The following is a 23,552-nucleotide window of genomic DNA, read 5'->3' as shown; positions in this document are numbered from 1 at the left end:
GCTCGAAGCTTAGCTCTGTGGAGTCAGCCTCCTTCCCCATTGGCTGCCGTCGATATATAGTGGACGAGAATATGATAGTTCACTTTAGCCGTGGCGAAGTGACGTAGGAATTTGCGCCTCGCTAGTGTCAAAGGTCTTGCTTTTTTTAACGTATACTTTTTTAGTCTTTCTCGCTTGCCTGTGCCTGCTTATATAGAATCAAGGTGTTTGATCAACCTCAATAATTGCTGGGGTTTCACGTGCCGAATTTAACTAATAAGGTATGATTATGAGGCGCGCCGTAGTGTGGATTAATTCTGACCACTTCTTTAATGTGCCCATAAATTTAAGCACACGGATATTTCGGCTCCATTGAAATCTATCCCTCGAGCTTACGCGACACGATGCGTGCTCAAAATTACTGGAACACATCATTAACAAGCATCTGTTGGCCTATCTCGATAGCCATAACATATTGTTTCCAAATCAGCATGGATTCCGCCAAGGCTTATCAACGACAACCCAACTATTTGAATTTGTCCACGATCTTTCCAAAGCAATAAATTCGCGTAGTCAAACTGACGTGGTGTTCATGGATTTCGCGAAAGCATTTGATAAGGTGTCCCATGCAAAATTGTTATATAATATTGATAGCACGTTTCAAAATAGTTTGCTCACAAGATGGTTTGAATCTTATCTTACTTCTCGGCAGAAGTTTGTTCAAATAAAAGATAAGAAGTCTAGTCTCGTTGCAGTAAATTCTGGAGTTCCGCAGGGTAGTGTATTGGGCCCTCTTTTATTTTTATTGTTCATAAATGATCTACCAAATGATGTCAGTGTCCCGATTAGGTTGTTCGCTGATGATTGTGTTGTGTATAGCACAATTGAGACTCAGCATGATCAAATTAACTTAAACCGCAACCTTCAAAAAATTCGTAATTGGTGTGAAGACTGGCAAATGACCTTAAACCCAGAAAAAGCAGTTTTTATGTCTATAACTAGAAAGAAAAAGATGCTGAATTATGACTACCGGATTGACGACGTCAAGGTCAAGCGTGTAGATAAGTACAAATATCTCAGAATATTGTTTACACCTGATTTGCGATGGAATTCCCATATTGACCATGTCTGCTCGAAGGCAACTAAGGCATTATACAGTCTCAGGCGTAACCTTTATCGGGGTCCCCCTGATATAAAGTGCCTTGCTTACAAGACTTTAGTCAGGCCAATTATTGATTATTCCAAAATTGTATGGGACCCTTATACTCAGTCGAACTGCAATAAAATAGCAAGGGTACAACGACTTAGCGCTAGGTTCATATTTAATAAATATCGTCGGCAATATTCTCCTTCCGAGCTCTGTACGCAAGCGGGTCTAGAAAGTTTGGAAATTAGGACGAAGATTGAGAGACTAAAATTTATTTTCCAGTTAATTCATTATCAGTTTAAACTTACCCATACAGCTTTCTTTCAGGTTAGCACGCAGGAACATTTCAGGCATCGCCATAGTATGTACATCGTGCCCCTTGCCTCTCGTAATGACTGCTTTCGGTTCAGTTCCTTCCCCCGTGTTATCGATGAATAGAATATGTTACCCGATTCCACTATCAGATGCACTTCGCTAACGTCAGTTGAAGAAAGTGTCTAACGGCATTTCAATGTATAACATATTACGGCTACATGTAACTTTCGTTCTGCGTATATGCTTTGAACAGTCTCGCGATGCTGTCTACGCTTGTCCTTTGCTTTTGAACACGATGCATTTTACCCTGCTCTCTGCTTGTACTCTTTAGTATGTTTTTTCTTTTTGTATATTTTTGCTGCTGTTCGTAACAACCCTGCAAAATATCACTAGAATATTGTAGCAAATTTTGCCTGTAAACTGTGTACCTTCCACCCTGTAACGGCCCTCTTCAGGGCTAACAGTATCAATAAATGAATGAATGAATGTTGCCATGGTGGTTTGCTTGATCAGCAGAAGTGGGTGGCGCGGCATCGACCCCGCACGGACTTATCAAAACAGGTTCCTGCCCTAGCTTGACACAAATCCCAGCCAGGAAATGACGCCATTACGGCACGTCTCTCCGACGCCGTGTCCGCTTTGCACTCTCCGTTTTCGAGTGCTTTCTTGTAGCCTTCAGACTAAGTTATTTTCTTTGTAAATCATAGTGCAGTATTACTGGCGCAGTGGCTTTTTGTACCAAAGGCAAGCACGGGAACTCACCATGGCATAGCGTGCGCTAAGAGGGGGAGGGACGCCAAGTCTACCCCATATATTGACCTAATAGGGAGACTGCGATGAACCCCCCCTGAAGGGGAACCCTGCGCACGCACTGCGGCCGGTCGTCTGCGACTGAGTTATGTCGCGACTCCCCGCCAGGAGCGATCTTTCGGCGCGCCACCTATCCAGCGCTGGTCTTCCATAGCAAGGGGGCGAGAAAGAAAAAAAAAGGAATAAAAAAAATAGGGAAATTGTTGGCGAAAGAAATTCCTCACGAGGCGACGAGATTCGAAGCCGGCCCGCACGGACGATAACAAGGCCAGCGTCTTAGCCACTCGGTGATCTATGCACGCTAATAGAGCATCGCATACTCTAGCATAGTATCGCATATCGAGGGGTGGCGAGAGGAAAGTGAGAGCGGGGCATGGCATCAAATAAATCGAGAGAAATATCCTCCTCCCTTTGTCTCTTTTACAGTTTTTCTTTCCATTTATTTCTATTTTCTTGCCTATTTTTGTTCCTTCTTTCTCTCTCTTTCTATTTCTCGCTATTTTTACACGCGGTTTAGCCTGCGTTACACCAAGCAACGATAGGATACGACAGCCCGGACCCCCAAAGTGCTCCTCACTTGAAACAGAGACAAGAGCGAAAAAGAACGAAGTAACTGACACCGCCCAGCTTCCTTCAGGCTGGGCACCACCTTCTGCTACGCTGTCTCTTTAGCATTTGGCCTCCACTGCAAGCTACGCTTATTTATATATTCAAGTTTTTTTCAATTATCGCGCCTCCTGTGAGAACGCTCGTGACGCCGCGCGGCGGTGGACGAGCGGCGGCTTCCCGCCCTCCTCCGCATTATTATCGGGGATGAGTTCGTGCCAGGCGGATGGTCGGCGCAGCGGCCGTAAGCGGCGTAAGACTGGGCCAGACTCGCGCTACAGTTGGGTGGTCGCTTTGGCATGTGGCGGTGTCAATGTCTTCATGCACGCCTCGAGCAAAGTGGTGGGCCTGCTTTTCTTCGGCATGCTCGACCAGTTCACCGTGAGTCGAGAGACGGCTGCGTGGCCACTTGTTCTCAACAACACTCTGCTCAATGTTGCAGGTGAGTGAGTCGTCAGCGAATTTCACCACGCAGTGCGCCATTGCGACATGTTCAAAGGAACGACCTGGCCAATGTTGAATTAGTTATGTCAGGCAGGCCCGCGTTCATCCTTCATGAGGTGGGGGGGTGTCCTCCGCGCTAATTTCATAACGATATATATACATACAGAGAAAACGAAAGCAGGCGAATTTTAAGGGCTCGTTTTTCTGTGCTAGACCCAACATAATTAGAAATAGTGGACAAGAAGGCCAAGTAATGTATAGGGGATGTTATTTGTAGTAATCGTAATGTAAATCTGAAAAGAGTAAAGTGGACGAAAAGATAACCTGCCGCTGCCAGGGACCGAACCTGCGACCTTCGAATAACGCGTCCGATGCTCTACCATCGGACGCGTATTCAAGGTCACAGGTTCTAATTAATACATACAGAGAGCAATTTCAAATAGACTAATAGCACGAGCGCTAACATTCGCGAGTGCAGTTCTACATTCAATGAGAGGCACCTTGTCGGACCTGAGGACAGCAGCGCATAACTTAAGAAACACGGACATGCAATGACACACGCGCAACACAGCGTCTGTGTCGCGTACGCCCTTGTTTGTCCGTGTTTGTAAACTTTGCGCTTCTCTTCTCAAGACCATGTGCAACCAAGAAGCCCACCAGTACCATCTTGTCGATCTCAACCAAATGTCCCATTGACATATTACATTAAAACTGCAAAGGAGGGTGATGAGGTGGCGAGAGCAGTGTTCTGTGTATTTCTGGACCTAGCTGGCTCCCTGCAAACAACAAAATGGCGAAGCAAGTAATCGCAATTAATACGCAAGAGAGGAGAGCGTATGCGCTACTTAAGCGAATGCCAACATTCAGTGCCTGCTTCCAATCCCAACAGACCGAAGTACGAACGGAGTTGAGAGAAGTGATTTAAAAGAGGGAGGACATTGTGATGGGGGAGTCCGGCCTAGTTTTCGCCACATTTTGCAAAATTATTCAGCACGACAGACGATGAAATAAAGACACGGACAGTACCAGCGCTGAACTGAAGATGCTATTTTTTTAATGTCACTCGATCGTCACCAATGAGTAGGCGCCACTCAGATAAGCATAGTATGTACCAGCAAACATGACTGCTACCTTCTTAGCTGAAGTCGGGGCGACAACCGAGAGTCATATGCGCGGAAGCACGTGGCATTCCACTCATATCAGGTTGAAAACAAAAAAAAATATTATCATGGTGTAAGTTAGCTTAGTAAGCAATATTAGCAACGTCTCGTCGTTATAAATGCCGCAGTGCACGTGCTTGTCCCAAATTAGTAATGATAAAGGGAAATTTCAAGATGAATGGGCCAAATATGGCATGCCTACGCCCTTTCAAACAGAGAACCCATGAAAGCAATGACCGAACAAGTTTGAAAAGCGTCAGTTTAAAAAAGAACTGCTCTTCTCAGAGATGGCTTTGTAGGTGGCTTCCCATTAGAAATCTGCTTCTCGGAAAATCTGGGCTGAAGCTCACAATACTTCCCTTTCATAAATACGTTTCCCCATTGGTCATCTGGCTTAGCTAATGATATGTCCCGCATCGTGAGTGCCCGAAATATTCTTTCAAATAAAATTTTTAACGTAAGACGTTTTTGTGAATATGATTCGCGACCACATCGGAGGCAATGGCCGCCCGATTCAGTCTTTGACTCCGTGCCCTGTCATTAAAACATGCATTTCCGTCCGAAGCTGAGCGGAGTTTCATAGAGGGAGAGAGAGCTTTTATTTATGCAGGCCTCAAGGATCGTCCTCGTTGGGTGGAGCTCTTAGTTCAGGGCCCCATTGGCTCGCGCCACACCACGTGCCCGCTCCTGCGGCTCTGAGCTGGTCTCCCAGGAGGATTGTGAGGGTGAAGGAATAGGGGGACAGCCCGGTGGTTGTAGACATTCCCAGGTGCAATGATGCACCGTGGGCTTCGCTCCACAATAGGGGCAGTATAAGGGATATTGTGTGGGGTGGAAGAGATGAAGGATGTAAAGGCAGGGGAATGAATTAGTCTGAAGCTGCCGCCAGGCAACAGCCTCCTCTTGGTTGAGTGATTGTGAGAACCTAACAACTGCAGCTGGTTCCTGTGCTCCTTCTTGCACAGTCCGGGTCCATTGGGGAACATGCCTTTGACAGCGGCCGCATGATCACGCTTCACCAAAAAGAAGAATTATGCTGTTGGAAGTCTTGACTGGCGTCTGAAATACTGCAGACAAGCTCGGCTAATTCAAGGTTGGCCTCGTGTTGCTGCTAGCCAAGGATTTCTCAAAAGAAGGCCAACTACTGCAAAATGCTCTGGTAACTGAGTTTTCCCCCCTTTGAGGACCGTCTTTAAATGTCTTGAAACTAATGTTCTGCAAGAGGAAAAATATGGTGGATTTGTGCTGATCGAATTGAATTGAACACAACTTTATTTGGTCCTGCGGAACGCGACGCCTACAGAATCGTTTGGAGACGAGTCACACATTTGGAGGGTCTTAGGAGAGCAGCCGAAAAAGACAACTTTTGAAAATTTCTTTACTGTTAAAAGCCAGAAGGCTTTTAGGAGTAAAGCCACAAAGCCCATTCAGTGCAACAGTGTCGGACGCCCGTTCATGACAGAATAATATCAGTCATTTTCTCCAGCAACATCTTAGTTCTTTGCCCAGTGATAGTGCGTTCGTTAGAGGCAATTCGTCCCTGCTGAATGAGTCTGGATAGCATGGAAGAGGAATCTGTTCTGACGGCTTTCTAGGTCAAAATATAACCACATTACTCAGTGGCCTACGCGGAATTTCGCATGCAGTTAGAAGGGATTGAGCAAGTATGGAAAGTGAAATTGCATTATGGCTCCTTATCATTAGCGAAAACGCCTTCACATTATTGAAATTACACGTTCAGTCTACTGTTGTAATGTACGAGAACAACTATTGCGTGCCAAGAGTTCGCATATGCATCGGGTCCTCTGTTGGCCCCATCCTGTGTAATATATTTTTGTTAGGCATTGATCAGAACGTTCTGGATCTTACTAATGCAAGACTAGACAAATAATCAGACGTGCTGATGATTTTTTGGTTGTTCTGAAAGATATCCCAATTGCGACCTTTACAGTTGTATTGAGCGTGTCATCTGCACTATTAATCTGTACAGCAGTGCACTGGGCTTTACTTTCGCTAAACAAAAAAAAAATAGAAACGGCGTCATCCAATTTTTAGACATGCGCCTTCATTTTCATGAAGCTATAGTGTGTGCTGGGTGTACAATGCGAGTTCCGTAAAAGGGCTACTACCTTATGATAGTGCGCAGTCGAAAACTCTTAAACGAGGGACCGCCATGACTTGTCTCGGTGCATCGTTAAAGTAGTCTTTCTCGTGTTGCGTGCAATCTCTCTTTTCGTCCCCAACTGCGCGCTTATCAAGTGCAGGATACTTGGCCTTAATGATTAGTTCACAAGAAAATTCGACGACGCAAACCACCGAGAAGAAAAGGCGAAAGGAAAGTGGTTTGGTGGTTCGCGTCGTCGAATTTTCTTGTAAACATGCACCAACTAGCCCAACAGCAAGTTTTACTAATGATTAGTTCCTTCGGTATGCGGGCAGTTGCTGCAGACAATTAAAAATCCAGGGATACACGAAGGAAAAGAAAAGAGTATAGGTAATTTCTTTCTTATACGTAAAGCTTTACACAACATAAAAGAGGTAGCATCAAGATTCAATGCCAATCTTCTTTTTCCACCCTTGAGAAGCTGCCAACGGTATGTTCCCTATTGTATAGGGTGCCTAATTGACAGGGAGCACATCAACGAGTCTATCATTTTTGTCAGGTTGTTTATGAAATTCCTCTCAGATTCGGATGGAAATACATTGCCCAAGCGGACCGGTGTTTCACTGACAGGGCACGAGAAACAGATTAGATGCGAATACCAAATCGGGGGCGCACCTGGGAGACAACCACAGATTTTCCGAAAAGCAGAATTCTAAGCAGAGCGAACGACAAACTGGAAGCGCTAGCGAACCATCTCTCCGAAGACCAGCACGGAAGATCATGTACGAGCAGTTCTCTCAAGTCCTTTTTCACTTGTTAGCTTTTCGCCTGATGGCTTTCAAACTTCTGTTTGCACACTTTCTTGTTTCATTTCTTTCATCGGTTGTCTGTCGGAAAAAGTGCACGCATGTCATGTTCAACCTAACGCGGTCTTGTGGTCATCTTGAAATTTCAGTTTATCATTAATGATTTTTGGACGAGCGTGTGCACTGCGGTGTCTAGAACGAGACGATGCTAATTTTGTTTACTAAAATAAGTTACACCATGATAAGAACCTGATATGACTGGAACGCCACGAGCCTCTGTGCATACGACTTTCGACTGACACCCTGACTTCAGTTAAGGAGACAACAGTCATGTTTGTTGTCACATACTATGTTTATCTGAGTGGCGTCGAGTCATTGGTGACGAGTTATAGCAAAATATAGCACTTTTATCGAATGGACCTCAGTTCAGCGCTGGTGCTGTGTGCGCGTGTTTTTATATATTCGCCTTTCGTGTTGAATAACTTTGCAACAACAATCTAGCTAGAGTCGTCACAGACATTACAGGGTCGGGGGACGTGGGAATGGAAGATTGGACGATTAAACCTTTACCGTGAGGCCTGAAGACGACTTGATAGCGAAAACATATAGGAGCTTTTGAAGACGGCTCTTGTTTTTTAACGCTGCTTTTCTTATTAATCAGACGGGCACCGCAGAGACGAAATTAACGCGCACCTCGCGAGCGTCGACCACGGTGCGAGACACACTGCAACTTCGAGCCAAGGTTTTACTTGTGCTCTTTGTCGTACCGCTTCTTGATCACGACGGATGTTTCACCTGATGTGTCATATAAGGCTTTCGACTTGAAACGCTTTGTTAGCTTTTCCAAATAACAGTATTCATTGCCATTTTTAGGCACCAACTTATAACGGTGACTAATAAGACTCCTCGCGTGTTATGTTGCTGATTGGCTGCAGGAAAAACTGCAGTAAAAAGCCATATTTTATCCTTGTAAATGTGATCTACTGCTGTTTTTCTATTTTTTTGTTATTGTTGGTGCTGTTTTTGCTCTTTTGCTTTCTTTTTATCTATAATGTTTTCTTGCCCACCCCTCATGTAATGTCCCTCGGGACCCTTGAGGTACTAATAAAAGATAAGCTCTGAAAGTTCAGCGAATTTTACCTCTTGGCGCAGTCTCTTTGACGTTTCTGTCTTAAGCCTTTGGTCGTTTGAGAGAGCTTGCATACTTCTTGACTTTGCAATTGAGCCCCAATTTAATGCGCTGCTTCAGAAATTATTCTTGTTACGGTTTCGTTGATTTTGTCTATATGTTCATTTCTTTTCGTTTTATTAAAGCATTTTCTTGTACTCAATTGAAATCATAAATTGCTGTTTCTTCCGTGACTGCCACTAATTTTGCCCTGTTCTTTATTAGTGAACAGTTTCGTTCTTGCTCTCTGCAGGTTTTGTGTGATCTTCGCCCTCACCAACCTGTGATCACTCCTTTTTTTTTCTTGCTTATTACTCCTATGCCCTCTGTCACGTTTGTGTCGTTGCAAATTGAGATCACCACCCTCTTTCTTTCTTCCTTACGTCTTTTTCATGTGCAATTTCTATGCGTTCTCCTGGGAAAGCTCGCACGAAGTCGGTTTCCTTCTGCCAACTCCAGTGGAATTTCTCCTCTGTCGTTGTGACAGTTCTCGTTGGTTTGTTCTTCAACCTAACCTTGCGTTAATGTCTCCCATGAGTATGGTCAACTGGCTTCGTACCTTTGTTCTACTTTCTCGTCATCGTGGCTTGACTATTGTATTGCTTGCACCGCATGTCTCCTATTTAATTTTATCACAACGCCTGCCACTCTTGAACATTCTCCGAAATACATTTTGTGCATGGAATCTCAATAACTTTCTTCTTTGGGAGCCCTCTGTAAATAACTCTTGGTTATGGGAAAGGCCAAGGAAAAAAAGAAGAACCATGCGCGAGGCCACACGATCAAATCTAAACATGATGAAAACATTTTTTAGTCGGAACTTGTAATCTCGAGACACGCCTAAGAAGCGTCTGCTAAGCAAATGATCTCCCTTTTGCCTAGACGTATAGAAAAGCCTTGACGACACCTGAAGAACCATGTTTGAGGATTGCGTGTGCTTCCACCATCCACCACACTTTCTTGGCGGCGTCCGCCGAAATCCCTGCGTGCGCCAAAGCTGTCATGATGGCGCAATTACTCCCAGTTGGCACAGGAGTGGAATAACTGGGTACATCAAAGACACAACTTATTTCACAAAAAAAAAACACAGTTTAGCCGCAGGGAAGATAGCAGCAACTTATAAAAATTGCTGGGGTTTCACGCGCCAAAACCACAGTACGATTGTGAGGAACGCCGTAGTTTCAGCCACCGAGGATTCTTCAACGTGCACCTAAATCTAAGCGCAGCGGTGTTCTCTGTCCCCAATCGAATGGAACCGGTGGACAGCAAATCGGAAACGTAGAAAGGCGTGAGGATCCTCACTGGCTCAGAACAAAGTCGTGAGAGCCCACAAGGCCGGTTCCTGTCCGGACGCAGACTTCTCATTCACATTTATACGAAACAGCTGCAGCAATGCTCCTGCAGTGTCTGTATAATAAAAGAAACTGTTGAGGTGTTTATTAGACGGCAGTCAGCGACGATGCTCAATGGCGACAGTCAAGCAAGAACACGAGCTCAGAGCGCGAGCGGGAAGAGCCCAAGAGGACGACCCACTAGAAGGCTATAGAGAGCGCAACCCCTTACTCAACTCAAAGGCTTCGCTACAATTACCCCGGGAACGAAAAGGGAGCCGTCCGGCGACCTAACAGCTCGTCACTATGAGTGGGTCATAGTAGGCCTTGAGGCGCTCCACGTTGACTATGTCGCGCCCTCGACGGCGCATATCCGAAGATGGTTCGATGGGTTCGATCACGTAGTTGACCGGGGATGTGCGCTCGACGACCCGATAGGGGCCTTCGTATTTCGGCAGTAGTTTTGAAGAGAGGCCAGTTGCAGTGGTAGGGACCGAGAGCCATACGAGTGCTCCAGGGAGGAACGTGGACTCAGAAGTGGTGGTGCCACCGCGAATGCTCTTCTGCCGCTCTTGTTCCTGCGTTGTAAAAGTCTTGGCAAGCTCGCGACACTCTTCCGCAAGCCTGGCTGTGTCAGAAATCGGCGCACACTTAGTTGAATCCGGCTTGTATGGGAGTATCGTGTCGATGGTGTGCGACGGGTGCCTTCCGTACAATAAGAATAAGGGTGAAAACCCAGTTGTGCTTTGAGGGGCTGTATTACAGGCGTAGGTGACGAAGGCCAGAATGGCATCCCAAATTGTGTGATCGGCGGCGACGTACATTGAGAGCATGTCGCCGAGCGTGCGGTTAAAGCGTTCGGTTAGGCCATTCGTCTGCGGGTGGTAAGCAGTAGTTTTGCGGTGAACAGCATGGCACTCTTTGAGAATGGCTTCGACGACTTCCGACAAGAAGACACGGCCTCGATCGCTGAGAAGCTCCTGGGGTGGACCGTGACGCAGCATGAATCGGTGTAGCAGGAAGGAGGCAACGTCGCGTGCTGTAGCCGCTGGGAGGGCGGCGGTTTCGGCGTATCGCGTTAGATGGTCAACAGCGACGATTGCCCAGCGGTTACCAGCCGATGTCAGAGGAAGTGGTCCGTACAAGTCGATGCCCACGCGCCCGAACGGACGGTTAGGGCAAGGTAATGGTTGTAGACCAGCGGGTGACACGTGCGTTGAAGGTTTTCGGCGTTGGCAATCGAGGCAGGAGCGAACGAACTTCTGCACGTAGCGGTACATCCCTCGCCAGAAGTATCGTTGTCGAATGCGGTGGTAAGTTTTGGATACCCCAGAGTGCGCGCATTGTGGATCAGAGTGGAAGGACTCGCATATTTCAGAACGCAGACTGCGGGGTATCACAAGTAGCCACTGGCGGCCATCGGCGTTGTAATTGCGTCGGTGCAGTAGGTCGTCACGAATGGCGAAATGGTGGGCTTGACGACGCAACGCGCGAGTAGCTGGTGTTGCCGATGGATCAGTGAGCAAGTCTATCAGCGAGGCGATCCATTTATCCTTGCGCTGTTCGGTAGCGATGGTGTGAACGTCGATGGAAGAAACAATAATGTTACGTGACGAGCATGGGGTATTGTCGTCAGGCAAGGGCGAGCGCGAGAGGGCGTCGGCGTCAGCATGCTGGCGTCCGTTGCGGTACAGCACGCGGATATCGTAGTCCTGTAGGCGAAGCGCCCAGCGGGCGAGACGGCCTGAGGGATCCTTCAATGACGACAACCAGCACAGTGCATGATGGTCGGTGATGACATCAAATGGGCGACCATACAAATAGGGTCGGAACTTCGTAAGGGCCCAGATGATCGCCAGGCATTCCTTTTCGGTGACGGTGTAATTGGTCTCGGCTTTAGTAAGCGTACGACTTGCATATGCCACGACATATTCAGGGAACCCCGGTTTGCGCTGCACAAGGACAGCGCCAAGGCCAACACCGCTGGCGTCTGTGTACCTCTGTAGGGGCCGTAGGGTCGTAGTGGCGTAGTATGGGAGGCGACGTCAACAAACGACGGAGCGTTGCGAAAGCGTCGTCGGACTCTGACGACCACGAACGGAGGGGCCCGTTACTTCCGAGGAGCTTCGTCAGCGGCGATATGATAGTCGCGAAATTTCGAATGAAGCGCCGAAAGTAGGAACACAGTCCTACGAAACTGCGCAGTTCTTTGACGGACGTCGGTTTCGGGAACTCGGTCACGGCCCGAAGCTTGGCTGGATCGGGGAGAATTCCGTCCTTGGACACGACGTAGCCGAGTAGACACGACGTAGCCGAGGCTGTCAATCGCGTCGTCTATGCGCGGTAGTGGATACACGTCCTTACGAGTGATCTTGTTGAGTCGTCGGTAGTCCACACAGAACCGCACAGAACCGTCCTTCTTCGTAACAAGAACGACAGGAGACGCCCAGGGGCTGTTAGATGGTCGAATAACATTGCGTCGAAGCATGTCGTCGACTTGCTCGTTGATTACGCGGCGTTCTGTGGGAGATACGCGATATGGACGTTGCCGCAGTGGCGGTTGGGCGCCAGTGTCGATGCGATGCGTAACGGTGGACGTGCAGCCGAGAGAAGTTTGAGCGACATCGAAAGAAGCGCGAAATTCTTCCAAGAGACCGAGAAGCTGGGAACGCTGGACCGGCGTAAGGTTGTCAGCGATGGAAGAAGCGAATACCTCATCGGGCGATGAACCAGACGTGGTAACAGCACTGAGCGTACTGGAGTTGGGGCAGTGCGTGTCATCTGGTTCGTCCATAACTTGTGCGTCTTCGAGGGGTTCCACGCTGCCGAGACATTCTCCTCGCACCACGTAACACTGTACGGAGATGGGTTGATAACAAAAATTGACGCGCTGCCCTGAGTGACTTGCACGGTCGCGAAAGGCACCAGCAAGCCTTTTCTCGTGCAAACACGGTCAGATGGCGAGATGAGTGCAACGGTGTCGGAGAGACTGACGCAGTAGACGGACACCGCCGTTGACGAGTTTGCAGGCACTGTGGTGTCGTCTTTGACGAGTACCTTGCTCACAGACGATGGACAGTCAGCCGGCGTCAGATCAGAGAATGGTGAGAGCTCTATTTCGGCTGGTGCGCAATGAATCACGGCGTCGTGGTGGGAGAGAAAATCCCATCCTAGGATGACGTCGTGAGAGCACGCTGGAATTATGATCAATTCGACGGCGTGCAGAGCATCGTTAATCATGACACGGGCTGTGCACACCGCTGTAGGGTGAATACTTTGGGCGCTGGCTGTACGGAGGGAGAGCCCGGGAAGTGGCGTCGTCACTTTTCGCAGTGATCGGCTAAGTTTGGCGTCAATAACGGATACGGCGGCTCCAGTGTCGATAAGGGCAGATGCGCGAACACCGTCCACAAACACGTCTAACACGTTCGATGGGCTTCTCTGAGGGCTTTCGCAGTTCGACAGCGTCGCAGCCCTTGCCTCGTGGACTGCGACGACTAGTTTTCCTGGTCACGTGGGACCGGACGTGGCCGCATCGGTGACAGTGATCGGCGTCGTGGTGACGGCGAACGGCGTGTAGATGGAGCTGAGCGAGACGACGGTGACATAGGCGGCGGTGAAGCGTAATACGGGCGGCTTGACTGGCTGGTGATGGTTGAGCCGACACGAGGCGGCTGCACGCGATTGCAATAGCGGGCAACATGACCGGCGCAACCGCACGCGAAGCAGATCGGGCGGTTGTCAGAAGTGCGCCATCGATTCGTCGGGGTAGGTCCCATCCATGACGCAGGACGCGGTGGACGAGGCGTCTGCTGATACGACTGCATGATGGGCTGCATCGGTGGCCCAGGTATGACGTCGGCATACGCAGCCGGCACACTCGCTTCAAAGGCCTGAGGTCTGGCGACGGCTTCGGCGTAAGTAAGTGGGGCAGCCACAGAGATCGCTTGGGGTGACCTGGCTACAACTTGCGCGTAACTGAGCAGTGCAGGCGCCGGAGGGGGCTTGTGGTATTCCGGCATGACCTCCGCGATTTCCTGCTCAATAGCGCGGCGTAAGGGAGGCAGCAGCGTGGTCGATGGCTGTTCAACATGCTGCTGCTGAGGGAAGGCCAGTAGGGAGAACTGGCGGGCAATTTCCTCGCGCACAAAGGACTTGATCTCGGCTAGCAAGGCGGACTGATCAGAAATGGCCGACAAGCCAGCGAGATCGGCGTCGCGTGATGCAGGTCGACGGGTCAGCAACCGCTGCCGGCGCAGCTCCTCGTAGCTTTGGCAGAGCGTGATCACCTCTAGCCACAGTACGAGGGTTCTTGGCGAGCAGCATAGTGAAGGCGTCGTCGTCGATGCCTTTCATAACGTTGCGGATCTTGTCAGACTCAGGCATAGCTGCGTCGGCTTTCTTGCACAAGTCCAGGACGTCTTCTATGTAGCTCGTAAAGGACTCACCGGTCTGCTGAGCTCGTTCACGTAAACGTTGTTCGGCTTGCAGTTTACGAAGGGCAGGGCGGCCAAACACGTCGATGATGGCGGTCTTGAAAGCAGACCACGTGGGGAAATCGGTGGCGTGGTTGTTGTACCACAGGCCCGCCACACCCGCGAGGTAGAAAACCAAGTTGCTGAGTTTGCCTGCCTCGTCCCATTTATTGGGTACGCTCACACGCTCGTACATCGCAAGCCAGTCCTCAACGTCGGTCCCATCCGCGCCGGTGAAGATAGGGGGGTCGCGGATGCGGGGGACACCGGGGCAGGAGGTCGTTGTTGGAGGAGGCGTTTGCTGAGCAGCGTCTTGAGGCATGGTAGTTGGTAGGGTACGGGATCTTAGCTCCAGGGGCATCGAATGGGAGCACAGCACTCTCCACCAATTTGTTGAGGTGTTTATTAGACGGCAGTCGGCGACGATGCTCAATGGTGACAGTCAAGCAAGAACACGAGCTCAGAGCGCGAGCGGGAAGAGCCCAAGAGGACGACCCACTAGAAGGCTACAGAGAGCGCAACCCCTTACTCAACTCAAAGGCTTCGCTACAGAAACGAATATTCCATTAAATATGAGCGCAGTTGAATCATCAGGTTACCACAAAAACAATGGTGCCGCGCTGGAGGAATGCACGCTTCATGGAGCATTCTGCTTTAGCCTCGAGACTTTCAACGACCGGTAGCAGGACCGTGCCTAGCATCAAACGAACCTGACCTAATGTCCAGCCTTCTGTGGTCACATTATTACGACGATAATTTGGGACGTTAAAGCCCTGATATTATTATTACTATTACGCCTAGAAACGCGCTGAGTGATCATCATCAAAAACTTCCGCCGGCCTTGACATCGGCGAAATTGGTGACGTTGGTGATCGACGAAATTCGCCAAAACTGGGCAATGCCGCAGAGTCATTCTTGCCAAGTTAACGAACGAGTCCCGCGCGGCAAATCTTTTGAGCTGCTCGAAGGCAACTGTTGAGAGTCAGCTGGCCTGCCTCGATTTTTTCTTTTAACACGAAAGGGTTTTATGCCGGGGTCTACCAAGACTTTAGTGACGTATTTCCGTCACGGAAATGACGTCGAAAGAATATACACGATCAGATGGCAAAGACAAAAAAGTTCCGTCAACGGGCATCGAACCCACTACCGCTAGGTCCGCCACAAGAGATGCCGGGCACGCTGTCCACTGCGCCACGGTCACAGCCTCTAGAGGCTTTACAAACTCCTCTTTTATATCTACCACTCTCCCGGTTGGCGGGGTGGTGTTGCCCTCTGGGAGCGGCAAAGTAAAGTAATTCGTCATTACTGTGGCCTCCGCGATTAGCACCTGCAACCACTGATCTCCACTAGGAGGAGCTGGATGGCGCATCGAGCACGCGGGCGTGAAGCCACCGGAAGCCGCCGTTTTTCTCTCGGAAGAGAGCTTTTCTCTTATTTTTTAAAGAAATACCTGCCTGTAGCGCAATAAACTGTATGAATCGACCGGAAAAGTCGTCAGGGAAGACATTTCGCACGTAAGTACCACAAAGTTGCATTACTTTTTACGCATTTTGTACGTTGCAGCCAGTCGCAGAACTCCGCCATATTCGGACTGTGTCGGCACGGCGTCTGTCATCTTTCGTGTAGCGTTCGTCGGCATCTAAAGTAAGGCGTAATCGCAGAGTTTGAAAAAATAAAAAAGAAAAACGATCATAACAACAGCTCCCACCCGAGAATATTTCAATTGCGCGACTGAGACGGACAGAAGACGCCAGCTTCCGGGACAAACAGGGGACCTTCCGGTGGCTTCACAAGCGCCCGTATCGCAGAGCGGGGATGCGCCGTCCAGCCTTTTTAATGGAGGTCAGTGCCTGCAACGCGTTACACATCCTTCCCATTCGGCGCGTTTTCAATCGAAGTTCGACTTTGTCAATGCCTTAACACACCGCGAGGTGGCGACTTTAGCCAAGCGTCGATGGGCAGAGAAGGTTTTCAGGTATTTGTATAGAAAAAGCGTTGACACGCAGTGGAGAAAAAAAAACTAGGAGGCTCACCAGTAAATATACGGCTAGCAGTGCGGGCGATATGGCAACAAGGAGCATTAAGCGGAAGGTCAGAGAGGCGGAGAGGACTTATTGGATGGCAGCGATGGAAAAGAAGCCGGCTCTGAGTAACTACCGAAAGGGAAAAAACGAAATAAGGAGGGAAATGTTTTATGATAATTCAAGGGGAAGCGCTTTACTGTTTGAAGCAAGGTCGGGCTGCCTTAAAACGCGTAGTTATAAAGCGAGATTCAGTAACGAAGAAGAACAATGTACATGGTGCGGGGGAACTGAGGAGACGATGGAACATGTGCTGATTGAATGTGGCGATATTCACCCAGGTATACGTGTGGACACGAGTCTACATGAAGCCTTGGGTTTTAGGGACAACAATGGAAAGCTGAACACGTCCGCGATAGAAATAAGTAAGAGACGGTTAGAGTACTGGTGGCAGAAAAGTAGAGATAAAGTACAAAAAAAAAGAATGGGGAAAATTAAGGTCATTCTGCCTATAGAGGCAGAGAGATGGACCGTGAATTTATTTTTTTTTTTTTGGAATAACGTAGATTTAATCAGTGTAGATAAGGTATTAAGCCAACTTGAAACAAGGAAGTTTTTTTCTTTTTTTTCTTCGAGCCTGGTGGCAGACATGTCACCGCCCCGTTAAAAAGGGGACGCTCATAGCATCCATCCATCCATCCGTAAAAGCGTCGGCCTCGCTCATAGCTCTGCGACGCGCGCCTGCCTCAACTGGCTATAACACCGCGTTCCCCGCTCACGCGCTCGCCCCAAGAAAAAAATTCACAGCATATCCACGGGTGAATGATGAAGAGCTTGGGCGAAGCTCCTGAAGCAATTATGGTTACACCGTGAAATCTTCAGTGGTTTCGCCCAGCAGTAATCAAAGCGATAGCCCAGTACATCATCAAAGAGGTGCCAAACACTGTATATATTTATACAACAAATTTTATAAATCGTAAGTGGTAGCTAGACGTGGCTTCCGTTCCCCCTTCATTATAACGGCTTTATGGTCGGTGAAGTGATGGATCGGTGATGGGTCGTAGTGGGATGTTTGCAAAGACGAAGTAGTGGGCAGTTTGCAAAGGTGGCTTCCGTTCCCCCTTCATTATAACGGCTTTATGGTCGGTGAAGTAATGGATCGGTGATGGATCGTAGTGGGATGTTTGCAAAGACGAAGTAGTGGGCAGTTTGCAAAGGATCGGTGATGGGTCGTAGTCGGATCTTTGCAAAGACGAAGTAGTGGGCAGTTTGCAAAGGTGGTTACGCCGGACAACGGAGACGTGACAAGGTTAGACTAAGAGGAGCTTCGCCCCTAAAATCACGGCCGGGCTACTGGGAAGGCACGAGGCGCTTTGCGTTTTTTTCTAGTCCGGCCGTGGTGTTCAATCACATTTTAACATGCCGCGGGATGGCGACTAAGTTCTGCGTCCAATATGCGATGCTCTTCTGACTATCACACCTAGTTATCTGATTACGCTTTCACCGTTAAGTACTACATCTACCGCACGGGTTTGTTTAATCAATTAACATGGACGTTAGTCGTCGGGATGGAGATGTACCACCAATCATCAAAGTGGGTGCATCCACGTTAAACGGTGCTATAGCTGCCAGACATCAATATACATTGTGCAAACTGTTTTATATCAATGTACAGTAGACATTCAGTTACTTCTGTAAGGGCACGCTTTACTTTCGTGTTATTCCGATTCCTATGACGGAGGAATCAACCATGTTTTTTTTTGCTTTTAGGCACTGCAAATTTGTGCTTTTTAGGCTGCGCTTTATTAGTTCTAATAATAAGGAATTATTATTTCCTGATTGGGATACACAGAGAGGAAATAGGGAGGCTAAAGATAGGAGGAAAGCCTCTTATCACATATAAAAGTTTGTTCCTAATGTTTTGCGAGTGGACCCGCTTTCGTGGAGCTCCGGCGCCGGCAGGGAGAGAAAAAAAATGCATCTGTTTCCGTCGCGCAAGAGTGTTTGCGCTGCTAGATAAGATAGGCGTGTTGAACGTGTTTTTTCCTGGAGGCCGAAGGTAGTAACGCTTGCCCGCAGCATCTCAGGCCCTGCATGCGTTCAGAAGACACATGCGCACGACTGCTTGTTGGCATTAGAACATTTACAGAGCGCCCGCAAACAGGAGGACAAAGTGGCCGTGTGCATTTATTAAACCGACAGTCGGCGCGGAACCTACTAAAATATTAAGAGATAGGCTATTTCTTCAAAGCAACCTGTGGTCGTAGTTTCAAGTCTGCAGTTATTACCCTCCATGGTGCTCGTGGTTACGGTGCTCTAGTGTTGACCCGGAGGTCGCGGGAGCGAATGCCGGCCGCGGCGGCCGCAATTTGCATGGAGGCTAAAATGCTTGAGGACCGTGTACTTAAATGTAGGTGCACGTTAAGGAACCCCAGGTGGTCAAAATTTTCGGAGCCCTCCACTACGGTGTCTCATAATCATATCGTGGTTTTGGGACGTCGAGCCCCAACAATTATGTCATTATCTGCATGAAAAGCAGCAAATAATCAAGGCTTTAGTTGTAGTGTTTTCTTATTATTTTTAGTGCATTGTAATAATTGTGATATATAGATGCGAAGAAAGTAAAGTGGACGAAAAGACAACTTGCCGCTGGTAGGGACCGAACCAGCGACCTTCGGATTACGCGCACGATGCTCTTACTAACTGAGCTACGATGGCGGTCGTAATTGGCTTCATCAAGGTTGTGCAAAGAAAACGAGCGCTCAGAAAATTCCCTTCCTGCTTTAGTCATTATCGGCAGATATGAAACAGGCACGCTCAGCATCGCGCGCAACGGGCTTATTATGCTTGACGTTAACATGCACGCCCTGAATGCTCGATAGGTGGTCGTGCGCTACCCGCCGCGGTAGCCTAGCACGTAGGGTGTCGCGTTGCAGAGCTCCAGGTTTGATTCCCGGCCACGGCAGCCGCATTTCGATAGGCACGAACAACACCCGTGTAAGTGGTCTAGATTGATGTGTAGTTCCCCACTGCGGTGCGCCTCACAATCACATATGAGCATATCGTCGTATTTTATATGTGCCTGGTCAGAGTACTGGCGGCAGGAAAGTGGAGAGAAAGGACAAAAATAAATTGTGGGACAAATAAGGTCATTCCCTTGTGAGGGACAGAGACATTAAGCCAACTAAAGAAACGTTTTTTTTTCTGCAGCCTGGTGGCGCACATGTCACCGCCCCGTTGTCCATCCGTAGTTTTGTCACGCACAAGCCCAGCAATTATAATTGTTATTGATCGTGCGCTAGCTCATTGCATCAATTTGTGTTCTCAAGAACAAGACAACAAGAATAAAGGTCAATCGAAAAATGGTACAACGCGATGTTGAATAATGGTATTGTCGCCATGCGTGCCACGTGCATCGACTGCGGAGGTTATACGCGTGGCTTCGCTCATGCGTATCTTCGAAGGTCACGCTATCCAGGGCTCGCTACCGACGATCCCCGCAAATGCGGACGCAACATCTGCTTAAGCTGAATGGAATCAAGCAAGCGAGAATGGGGAGCCCTTCTTCGGAACAGTTCGACCAAGTTATATCTTGAACGGATGCAGCAATTTATGTAACCGCCAGCTGTCGCTGGTTACACATTCCATTAAATCTGCTGAACCTGTCCTGAATAAGCTAGGATACCACAGACAGCTTTCTTTTAGTGGCATTTTGTGCAGTTGAGAGCTTGTGTATAATACCGCCTATCTCCTTTCAACAGCGTGACTTGATCGAAACTTGCTTCGATTGCCATTGCACTCTGTCTGTTAATTGTGTCACGGTTTAGTTTGTGCTGAGTTTCCTGGAGGAAAAAAAAAAAGGCGATAATTGGCGCCAGGCATGACAGCGAAGCTGAACGATTCTGAAGTCTAATCTGGTTGTTTCTAGCTTGTTGCTAGACCTTAGCTAGGTTAGCTATATGTTGGTCCTAGGTTGATTCTCAGCGTACAGATGTTCAAGTTAAGCCACAGACCAGGGGCGTAGCCAGGGGGGTGGGGTGTTGGGGGGGTCATACACACGCGCACATACAAACGCACACACGAACATACATAAAGTATGGTTGAACCCCCCCCCCCCCCCGAAAAAAATTTCTGGCTACACCCCTGCCACAGACAGTCAGAGACACGACAGGGATGTCCGAACTCCACAGACAGAATCTAGCCGGAGTGACTATTCTGTGGTCCAGACCACAGAATAGAGTGCAGCTTTATTCTGTGGACCAGACCACAAAATAAAGCGCAACCTTATTTTGTGGACCACACAGTAAACTTGCGCGCTGTGGGCTGTGCAGAATGTACTTTAGCCCAAGCAGCCCACCTCTCTTGACGACGGTTTTCTGTCACAAATTGCGGGGGTTCATTCTGTGGTCTGGTCGACAGAACAGGCACTGTTAATGCACTCAGAAGGAACTGAACCCACCCAATGAAGACTTCGATTTCCCAACGCTCGAGCTCCCTTGACGACAGCTTCTCTCGCGAATCTCAATATGTGCTCGCCGTTTTGTGAATCGCTATTGAAGACGCGTATGCGTGAAAGATTCCAATGTTTTGACATATGCCAGTATTGATATCAGCCGCAGATAAACTTGTTATTGTGAACGGAAGCAGCAAAACGAAGGCGTGTAATGATAACAAATGACAGCGGTTCTAAAATTTCGTGAACCTGATCTATCGCGTGCGGAACACGCGATAGATCAGGTTCAATTTAACCATGGCCTCCGAGATCGCGCGCGATCTCGGAGGCCATGGTTAAATTGTCTCGATAACAGCGATGGACACTGGCCACGCTGGAGTCGCCGAGGCACCCTAGACGCAGTTACGTTCTTTGCCTTTCGCTTCGTGTTAGCGTGCGCTGGCTCATCGGAGTAGTGTAGCTTCCACATGCACCAACGGGATTTCTCCGCCGCCGACTGCTTTGGTTGCGAGAGCACCGACTAACAAAACTGCTACAATACGCGTTGCAGAAAGGACACGATTTCGACGGGCGAATATCGTGCCTTGGAGGAGCAAGACAGAGGCCAGCGGGACGCACGCGTTTGCGCCTCAAACTACGAACCTCTGCCTCCCGTGCTGCTGAAGTGCAGTGTGGTAGTGTATGCATGAGTACAGACGTCGGTCACCGATTGCTAGAAAGCGCACACCGTGCCGTTTCTCTCCTGAATTGACGACGTTTTGAAGAAGTGCATATCGGGTACCAGTGTTTATTATGAGTTTGTTGATGTCATCTTTACGCGGGATTTACGATTCGCTGTGTTGAAATATATGTTCACAATTTCAGTTACCACCACGGTTTAATCAGGATCATGGGATTTAGTCATCGCGACGGAGACATGCCACTAGGCGTCAGCATGGGTGCATCGATGTCAAACGGTGCTGTAGCTGCCAAACACCAACGGGCATTGTACAAGCTCTCATATATCTCATATATCACTACGCAGTAAGCAATGCTTCTGTGAAGACACGTTTCACTTTCATGTTTACCGATTCCTATGACGGAACGATCAGCGATGTTTTTTTTTTTTTAACTGTCGTCTGAACTTTTGCATTGTTTAATTTTCCCTTCCTTTTTCGTGTTCCTCTTTTTTTTCGAGCCTGTACACAAGTCTATCTAAATAATGTAAGCTATTAGTTTGCCCTTTGTTGCTTTCGTCTTCCGCAGTCCCAGCACATTACAAGGCGAAGTCTACACGCTCGCCGGCGCCAGGTCTTTCGCGTACGGCGCCGCCCTGAAGTATGTGACTCATTCAACGTTACGAAGATTCCTTCAAGCGTAAGCGCAGAATGCTGTACTCTAAGCCAAGGCTTTGCCGGTTCCGCTTATGACTGGAAGATTCAGCGGTTCTCAATAAAAGGCCGGAACGTAGTTATTTTCCACTGTCGGCCACTTTTCCCGACAAGCAACGCGTTCGGAGTGCACGTGGCTAGGCCGCGTGACGTCGTCCAGGAAATGGGCCGCAACTTGCCGATGTATGAACCTGATAATCTGCTCACATGCAAGAACTGAAAAACGTTCTCGTTTCAAAGTGCGCGGACAAGGCGTTATTTGATTAAACACTCGTGTGCAACTTGTTTAAAAGTGCTCGCTACTCTCGTTCCAGGCGCACACGCCTTATTCTCTCATCAGGGGCGCAGACAGCTTCAAAATGCTTCCCAGCTTCTTGCCCCGACAGGAGCTCCAGGAGACCAATGTTTCTCAACGCAGGAAAGGGCTTCCAATTAGCAGTAACAGGGACAACACGGTGATCCGTCTTCGGGCACGGTAGATGCTTTCTCCTATTGTCTTGCGACAGCAGTGAGTGCGCCGTATGCAGCTTTTGTCATCGAACGCTTTCTCAAATGTGCGCGTGAAAAATAAAAATGGCGAATTGTGTCTCAATGTCAAATAGCTTGGAATGGCATAAGTGTTGCCCTCTCAGCTCCGTTTCTTTCGTCAGATATCCCGGTATAATATACTTAAAATATGATATTGTAATAGTGACTGCCCGGGGAAGCTATGAATTGTCGAGTTAGGATGAAGTTTAGATGCGGCCCCGACATATACCGCACTTCGTAAAACGTGGCATGGCCTCAATGGTTTTTTACTTGGAATACCAACGGCTGGCTCTACGCTTGGCCTTCGCTCTCTGACGTGTGGTGTGAAGGCATGATTTTTTTACTTGACTAGAACACATGTTAGCAATGCTTCTTTAGTATGCCTCTATGAGGCTAGAAACCCGCCACGGTGGTGTAGTGGTTAATGTGCTCGACTGCTGACCCGCAGATCGCGGTATCGAATCCCGGCCGCGGCGGCCACATTTTCGATGGAGGCGAAAATGCTCGAGGCACGTGTACTTAGATTTAGGTGCACGTTAAAGAACCCCAGGTGGTCGAAATTTCCGGAGTCCTCCACTACGGCGTCTCTCACAATCATATCACGGTTTTGAGACGTTAGACCCCATCAATTAATCTATTATGTGGGCAGAAATTGGCGGGCTAAATAAAAACCCCAGTTTGATTATGATTGGTGTCATGAGTGTGCATATTCAAATGGACTTCGTTGAATAACCAAATGCCAAGTGAATTTGCGCCAAAAGAAGACGTCGCCAGACAGTGCGAATTCGAAGCCGCCCCCGTGAGCGGGCCCCCCGTATCTTACAGCAGAACGTGA

General features: G+C 48.6%; 1 protein-coding gene across 1 annotated transcript in view; it reads left to right on the top strand.

The window, feature by feature from the left end:
- Positions 1–3,044: 3,044 nt before the first annotated feature.
- LOC119389299 (uncharacterized) overlaps positions 3,045–23,552 on the top strand; it is a 168,761-nt gene continuing 148,253 nt past the window's right edge. Inside the window, exon 1 of the mRNA XM_037656509.2 lies at positions 3,045–3,299. Within this exon, the coding sequence (XP_037512437.1) occupies positions 3,065–3,299 (235 nt within the window). The 5' untranslated portion in view covers positions 3,045–3,064. The remainder of the gene's footprint in view (positions 3,300–23,552) is intronic.

The sequence above is a fragment of the Rhipicephalus sanguineus genome, chromosome 4 (assembly GCF_013339695.2).
Source record: "Rhipicephalus sanguineus isolate Rsan-2018 chromosome 4, BIME_Rsan_1.4, whole genome shotgun sequence".
NCBI lineage: Eukaryota > Metazoa > Arthropoda > Arachnida > Ixodida > Ixodidae > Rhipicephalus > Rhipicephalus sanguineus.
Note: the sequence above shows the minus strand (reverse complement) of the source record. Positions and strands in the feature narration are given on the sequence as shown.